This window comes from Perognathus longimembris, chromosome 16 (assembly GCF_023159225.1).
Source record: "Perognathus longimembris pacificus isolate PPM17 chromosome 16, ASM2315922v1, whole genome shotgun sequence".
NCBI lineage: Eukaryota > Metazoa > Chordata > Mammalia > Rodentia > Heteromyidae > Perognathus > Perognathus longimembris.
In genome coordinates, this window is record NC_063176.1 from 55,990,541 (window position 1) to 55,998,498 (window position 7,958).

At 68.7% G+C, this 7,958-nt stretch overlaps 1 protein-coding gene across 1 annotated transcript in view; it reads right to left on the reverse strand.

Annotated features, from left to right (window-relative positions):
* Positions 1 to 4,225: 4,225 nt before the first annotated feature.
* The window catches only part of Ppp2r2c (protein phosphatase 2 regulatory subunit Bgamma), a 44,493-nt gene continuing 40,760 nt past the window's right edge, over positions 4,226 to 7,958 (reverse strand). The window contains 2 exon segments of the mRNA XM_048364140.1: positions 4,226 to 5,813; positions 7,684 to 7,775. Coding sequence (XP_048220097.1) covers positions 5,522 to 5,813; positions 7,684 to 7,775 — 384 coding nt within the window. The 3' untranslated portion in view covers positions 4,226 to 5,521.

Here is a 7,958-nt window from a genome sequence, read left to right on the forward strand (position 1 = left end):
AGCACGCCCTGCCCCCCCCTTCCCTTCCCGGTTGGATTTTTGTTTTTTCAAGAACTAAACACGTGTCTGTGTGACTCGATGGCGTCTTATTTATGGGGTTGCCGCTGAGCCTTGCCAGCAGGCCGCCTTCCCGGGCTATGGACCGCCCCGTGCCCCGTGCCCCGCGCCCTGCCCCGTGCCCCGCGCCCTGCCCCGGGCCCCACGCCCTGCCCAGTGCCCCACGCCCGGGCCCGGAGGCCAAGGCGGCAGCTGCAGGTGGCTCGAGCCCCCGGGCCCGACCCGTGGCCGTCCATCCGTGGCTGGGCGGTTTGGGGACGCCCCGCCTGGGTCCGCATCCCCTGCCAGGGCCCAAGGCCAAGGCCAAGGCCAGGAAGCAGCCCAGATAAAAAGCTTTGGTGAAACTTGCTCTGCCTTCGGTGTTGTTTTTAAGAGACATGTTTGTGTGTGTGTATGGGGGGGTGCATGCGTGCGGTGTGTGTGCTGTGTGTGGTATGCGTGCGTGTGTAAGCAGATGGCTGCACGTGGGTGAAGTACACGTGCCCTTCACGTTACGAGAGCTCTGAACTGAGGTTGGCACGGCGGACGCCCCCCTTTCCCCCCACCCCCAGGCTGCGGTGTGCAGGCCGAGGCCCGGCTCCCCCGCTGGGCTGGGCGGTGTCAGAATTCCTAGGGCTCCAAAGCCTGCTTGGCCTTGCTCCCCCTCACGTGACAGGGGACGTCCCAGGGCAAAGGGGGGGGGCGCCCTGCGCCTGAGGCTCACACGGACTGCTGAGCACCCTTTCAAGTTGGGTCACTTGCCCCCGACACTTGACGCACAGAGATCTGGAAGGTTCCTGGGCAAGGGCGGGGAGGAGGGAGAGCTTGGACAGGGACCACACCGCCGGCCACCCCAGATGCCAGCCGCCGTCCCAGCGCCGTGCCCGTGCTGCCCCAGGAAGCGGCAGCTGTCCCCGTGGTCGTGGCTCCCGCTCTCCGGTCCCCACCGGGTCTGTCCCGGCTGACATCCTGCCCTCTGCTGCCCCCTCGCCGGGCCCGGGGTCCTCGTTGCCCTCCGGGTCCCTCCCCCCCCCACCCCGGGTCCCTCAGGGGCCTCCTGGGGTGGGTCTCCCGTTCCTCCCTCCCTGCTGCTCAGTTGAACATGGACTGTGCTCCTTTATGGTGATTGCCCCCACCCCCACCTCCCCGCCACGGGAGACCTGGCTCCATTTGAGGCGAAGGTCGGCCCAGTCAGGACCCCAGACCCCTGCCCCACCCACATCCTCTGTGGGCCCCGGAGGCCTGTGGGGGGGCCCTCTGGAGCCCCCCGGCTTCTGCTCGGCCTTTGTCCCTGATGGCGAGTTGACCTCCAGACAGAGCTGTTCCTTTCAGGCCTGTCTGTCCCTCCTGGATTCTGAGGCCCAGGCAGAGGAATGGCCTAGAACGAAGTCCCATACAAAGTGGAGGCAGGCTGGGAATGCGGCCTAGTGCTGGAGCGCTCGCCTCGTATACATGAAGCCTTGGGTTCGGTTCCCCGGCACCACATAGATAGAAAACGCCAGACGTCGCGGTGTGCTAGCCTTGAGCACAAAGAAGCCAGGGACAGTGCTCAGGCCCCGAGTTCAAGCCCCAGGACTGGACAACAAAACCAAGTGGAGGCGGCGATGCCGAGCTCTCCCGCTTCTCGTCAATTCCCGCAGCCCCTGCTGTGCGCTCGGGGGGGGGGGGCTCCATGAAGCCCAGATGCCCACGTCACTCCCGTCCTGCCCCCCTCCTCCTCCCCGAGGCCCCTCGCCCTGCAGGCCATGGATAGCACTGCCCTCCCGGGGCGCCGGGCCTGTGCGAGAGGCTCCCGCCCCGCGAGGGTGGGTCACGGCCCACGGGTGTGGGTGCAGATGGGCACGGAGGCCCCCAGCGAGGCCGCGGCCCCGGGCGCCCACGCGGGAGGTGCCGGGCCGAGGGACCCCGGGCCGGGCATCGGGCGTGCGGCGGAGGTCACGGCGGGCGGGTCTCCCCGGGGAAGCCGGCTCGGCCGCCCGTGCCCGGGTCGGCCTGTGACGTGAAGAACTCTCTCCTCACAGCCCTATCGGTTTCTATTTGGGACTTTTGGGGGGGGGCGTCGATGTCACGGAGGCGCCCACGGGGTTCCTCCCCACGGCCCTTCTCGGCGGAGCCCGTCGCCCGCGCGCGTGGGCCATGCTAATGCTGACGGCGTCCCGGTGGCGGTGAGTGGTCGTGCTCTGTGTTTCCAAAGGAGCCCCCCCCCACCTGAGCCATCCTGTCAGCCTCTGGAAGCTTCTCGGTTGCTAGGAAACGGCTCTGGAGGCTCCCCGAGTGGGTGAACCTCAGCGGGGAGACAGACGCTCCCCAACACTCCCCGCCTTCCACTCCAGTGAGGAAGCTGGAGACAGGCACTCCCTCCTCTCTCTCTCTCTCTCTCTCTCTCTCTCTCTCTCTCTCTCTCCTCTCTCTCTCTCTCTCTCTCTCTCTCTCTCTCTCTCTCTCTCCTAGTATGTGCTGCACGGTGGCCCTAAAGGGACCCCAGGGCTTGTGGCCTCCCAGTGAGCTTTTCTCTATAAAGAACCAAAGGCCCCCGCCTCAGGCCCTCGGCCATAGCAAGATGGCGGAGTCCAGGGCGCCCGGGGCCTACGATCTCGGAGGTTCACGGACGCCCTGCTGTGTCGGGGGAGGGGAGACCGGGTGGCCAGGCCTCGTCCGTGGTTCCTCCACCCACGGGAGCCGGGAGGCGGGGCCGGACGGCGGCTCGGCTGCCGCGTCCTTGGGTCTGGAGCACATCCAGCTTCGAGTCTTCAGGTCTTTCCCGCGTGCTGTGATTTCCTTCGTCTTCGTCCCGAGGTTCGGTTCCCGCCGGGACTCTCGATCCCAGACGCGGGGCTGAAGGTTGGCGCGGTCGCCTGTGTCGGCCAAGGCGGAGGTGACCCGGTCGCCGCCCTCGGGATGGGGCCCCGGGAGCCACCCCTCGGGGTCACGGCGGACGCCCCGTCGTGTGCCACCCCTCCGCGCGCTCCCCTAGCCTGCCTGGGCCCGTCCCGGGTCGCCGCCACGGGGGCTGACGGGCCCCGAGCGCCGAGACAGCAGCACACGTGCCCACCCTTGGGGGGACCCACGCGCGTGTCCATCCGTCCTTGCCGCTCCCTTGAGCTGTGCGACGACTCCGTTCCCATAAACGCCCATTGCCGAGAAAAGGGCTCCGAGGTTTAGAGGGGCCTGGGGCCTGTCCCCCTGCGGAGCCACTGGGGCCCCTCCAGCCCCCCCCCCGGCCCCGGGCCTCTCTGGTCTCCACCTTAGAGGGCCTGAGTGGTCTGGGGTGCCCCCCCCCATCTTGGTAACGGCTCCCAGCTGGGGCCGTCACTGCCGGCCCGGGTGTACTTGATGGCCGCGGCCGCCCTCTCCCTCCCCGTCCCGATCACGGCACCGTCTGAGTTCCAACCCCACCCCCGGGAGAGCACGCGTGGCTCACGGAGGCGAGCCGGGGGCCTTCTCCCGGGGGGCCGTGTCCTGCCCACGGGCCTCCAGCCGGCTGGACGCCAGCACGAAAGGCCTGGAAGGAGAGAGGTGGGGCTCCGGCTCCGGGCGGCGTGGGGGGGCCGGGGGAACAAAGCCTCCCCCCCCCACCACCCGGCTCCTGTGAGCCCTCGGGGGGGCCGGGGTTTCCCTCCCTTCCGGAGTCCGGGTGCCCGTGGCCCTTTCTTCCCTGCCGTCCGCTTCTGGGGGCGCTGCAGGACGCCTTGCCGGGGCGCGACGGGGAGGAGGGGCTGGGGTGGGACGCGGCCCCGGGCGAAGCCACCCCTGCGCGCACCCACCCACCCACCGCCCGGCCCCGCCCCGGCCCCCGCCCCTCAAGCACGGGCTGCACCCGGAACCTCCGCTAGATGTCACGTTTGTTATTTTATTGGAAAAAGCTGGTATTCACATATTTATAATTCTTTTTCAACAATTGGATAGTTTGTGAGACACCAAAGAAAGAATGCACCTATGAGTTACAGAGTTGGAGACAATCAGGGCCCGACGACACCTCCGTGTCCCCCACCCCACCACCCCGGGGGGGGCCCCGTCCTCGGGGTACAGCCACGCGAGAACCACCCCGACCCCAACAATGCCACATCGACTCTGCCAACACCCTGACGCCGAGGACGCTCAGCCAAGACACCTTCTGTGACCCGGGTTCGGGTCCGCCCGTCCGCCCCACGCCCCCTCCCCAGCTCTCTCCCCCCCCCCCCCATCTGTGACCAGGCGTGCTTCGCGCAGGAATGCAGCCAACCTCGCCTTCTGAGAAGATCCTTTCGCGTCGGTTCTCTTTTCCCCCCTTTGGGTCTGGTACCCCAAGTTTGACACAGAAGAAGATCCTCCCACTTGTGCGGCTCTCGTAGGACTTGCCCTCGGAATACAGTCGGTGTTCACTCGCACCCGTGACTCAGAGAGAGGCTGGCTCCCTCGCGCACGGTCCGAGTCACACAGGGGAAGGTCACGTCGTGCCGGACGCCCGGGCTGCTGTGTAAGGCCCTCGCCGGGGGTTTGGCCTCGACAGGACCGCTGTGTGACTTACCGCATTCTCGCACCTCTTTACCGAGGGGGCTGGGAAGGGGGCCCGGCCAAGCGACCCTTCGCTTATTAAATGGAATTCGGGTAGCTATGTACACGGAATACTGTCCAGGTCACCTGGGTTTTACAGTGATAGAGAAACAAACATTCTTCATTCATGTTGATTTAAAAAACAGAAAATAGAGAGGGGGGGGGGCAGGAAAGCCGAGGGCCCCTGCGTGTAATGGGCAGCCGCCGGGAGCCAGGGCGCATGCGCGTTGTGCTTTTCCACACGAAGGAGCCGGGGGTGGAATCTCAGTCGCGGCCGTTCCCCGCGGGGTGGTCCAAGGTGTCCCCCCCCCCCCAAGGCCGTGTCCCCCGACGCAGACGCGCGCGCGGGTGGGGAGCCGCTGGGGCCGGGCACGGGCCGGGTCCTGCTTTGCACAACGGAGAGACGTTTCCCTTCCAGAACCTTCTTCCCTCGGCACGGAGGCCGTGTCGCCGGGCTGGAGAAGGGCCCGTGGGCAGACGCGGCCCGCCGTGAGCCTGGTTCTCCTCGAGCGCACAAAGGGGGAGAGGCTCATTCGTACCCCGGCACCCCAGCAGCGGCCGGTGTTCGTGGCGGAGGCGAACGGGCCCCCCACCTGGGGCAAGGTCCTGGCTCCCCGAGGTGCCCACGGGGCGGGGCGGGCTGCCGGCAGCGGGGAGCAGGGGGCGTCGTGGAGGGAGAGCCGGGAGCACCCCCACCCCCACCCCCGGAGGAAGCCGCCCCCACCGGAGGGGGGGTCCTCCACTGCAGAAGGACGGCCGACACCGGGCCAGCGCGCCCCGTCCGCGCCCGCCCCCGCGCGAATGAACCCCGGCCGGAGCGCCCCACGAATCACATCTGTTTTATGGTCTGTGGCTGGGGCTCCGCGTCCGTCTGTCTCCGAGCCGCGGCCGCGGCGCCCCGCGTCCCCCCCCCCACGGGCGGGGGCCAGGAGGGGGGCGGGCGGCGGGGCCCCTAGTGCGCGTCGGCGTTGACCTTGTCCTGGAAGATGTAGAGGTTGTTGGTGGCGGCGATGGCGATGATGTTCTCGGCGGGGTGCCAGGCGGTGTGCAGGATCTTCTTGGTGAAGTCCAGGCTGTCCACGCTGATGTCGTCGCGCCGCCGCTTGCCGCCCAGGCACACGCGCCGCGGCTTGAGCACCGCCCGCGGCTTGCTGCTCTCGCGAGACGCCTCCAGCGTCACGTCCCGCTTCGTGTTGCGGTCGAACATGCGGAAGAAGTTGTTGTAAGCCCCGGTCATGATGACGCTGCGTGGGGGGGGGGGGGGGGGGGGACAGGCGTCAGCGGGGGGGCTGAGAACCCCAGAAGCGCTCGGCCCCGCTCTTTCCCCCTCGGGTCCACACGCGCAGCCCCGCACCCGGGGCAAAACCACGCAAGATGCCGGCCTTACCTGGTGGCTGACCTATGGGCCCCGAGCCGCCCGCCCGCCCGCCCGCGCCCACGTGGTCATCACCACGTGGGAGGGGGCGCCCGGACCTTAGGGTTAGGCCTACCAGGGAAAGGAGAGGGGAGACTGAGGCACCAGGAGAAGAGAGACGAGATGGAGGGAGGACTCTGCGGGAGCCATGGAGCAGGCGGGCCCTGTCCTGGGTTCTCCCCCCCCCACCCCACGCAGGCGGGGAGCGGGGGTGGAGGGGGCCGGGAGGGGTGGTGGGTGTCGCCTGCGTGTCCCCTGTGCCTGGGCAGGGGCGGGGCCTGCCTCTTCCCCACCTCCACGGCCCCGGGCCGGCCTGAGATGGGCGAGCCTTGGGGCGGACGCGAGGCCCCCAGCGGCAGCCCGGGGGAGGGGCTGCGCCCACGCCCGCTGACCCGGTGCTGTTAGACGGGCACCGAGGGCAGGAGCGTCTCCCTCACTGCTGGACGTGAGCACGCTACCTGCACTGACCCAAGGACGGACGGGCAGACGGCTGGACAAACGAGTGGGTGAATGGGCGGATAAACGGTGGGTGGGGAGGTGAGTGGACGGGGGGTGGACGGACTCACAGAGGGGTGGACGCACGGACGGAGGGATGGGTGGAAGGGGACGTGAGTGAACGGAGAGACACATGGCGGCGGATGCGAGAAAGGCCGTCGGCACCTCACGAGTTCTGGCGGGGCAGGACAGGGCTCTGCCGCTGCACGGGCCAAAGCAACGGGCAAGGGGCTCCTTCTCGGGGGCCACAGGCAGCGGGGGAGCCCACTGAGATCTGTGTAGCTGCAGGGACGGGGGGAGGGGATGGGGGGAGAGTTCCCCCCATGCTTTCTGGCTCTGTTCCGCTCCATCCTGCAGGTCTGCCTCCAGACTCTCATTGCCCAGAAGAGGCCCTTGTCGCAAAGACAGTGACACGGAAGGGGCAAAGGCCGGAGCCCCCTCCCCCGCGGGCATGAGGGACCCCCGTGCTGGATGGGCTAGCGGGGTCCTCCTGATGTCCCCCCGCCCCCCCCCGTCCGCCTTGGCCCTGGGCTCCTGGACTGCAGACGCCGGAGCCTGTCAGTCTCTCGACTCCCAACCACAGACACGGCGAGCTGGAGGCCGGGGAGGGGAGGGGCGGACTCTGCCTTCTGAGAACCTGGACGGCCCTGGCTGCCCCCTCCTGAGGCTCTGGGTAAGGGCTCGGGCTTGGACGAGGGTCCCAGCCCCTCCTCCGGGGGTTACTCCCTCCCTCCGTCTGGGGAGGCAAACAAGGCAGACACAGGAGGAAATGTGCCTCCAGGACCAAGAGGAGAGAAGCCCAAGAGGCTGCGGTGCTGGCGGAAAGGCCCGGAAGGCTTCCTGGAGTTGGTACCGGCAGAGGTGGAAGGCAGAGGCTAAGGCCCAACCCCCGGGGCCGCACTGTCTGGCCGCGTGCGCCCCCTGGTGGCCGCATGGGGGGCACGACAGGCACTCGGTGGCCGCGGTGGCCGCGGAGCCCACGGACCCCAAACACAGGCCGGGAGAGGCTCGGCCCTGGCCTGTGAGGTTAACAGGACCCCAGGCCCGTCCCCCGGGTTCACGGGGGGCAGGGCGCCCCAAACGCATCAGGAATGCAGCTCAAACAACCCGAGGAGCCCTGTCCTGGGGTCCCGTGAGCCGGTGGGCACGGAAGGCGCCCCCCACGTGCCAACCAAGTCTGTGGGCGGGGCAAGGGCCCAGCTCACCTGTCGCTGCCGTTCCAGGCGCACTCGAACTTGTCAAAGATGCAGTCGCTCTCGTACAGGGAGCAGAGCTTGCTCCGAAGGTAGTCGTGGACCTGGGGGGCGGGGCGGCTGAGCGGCAGAGGCCTGGTCCCTACCCACGGGCCCTGCCCACCGGGAGGCCTGGTGCGTGGGCTTGAGCAGAGGGGGGGCCGTGGGGAGCAGCGCTCACAGCGATGAAGGGGACAAGCCCCACCCTCCCGGGGCAGCCGGGGAGGGGGCAGCAGTGGCCATGAGTC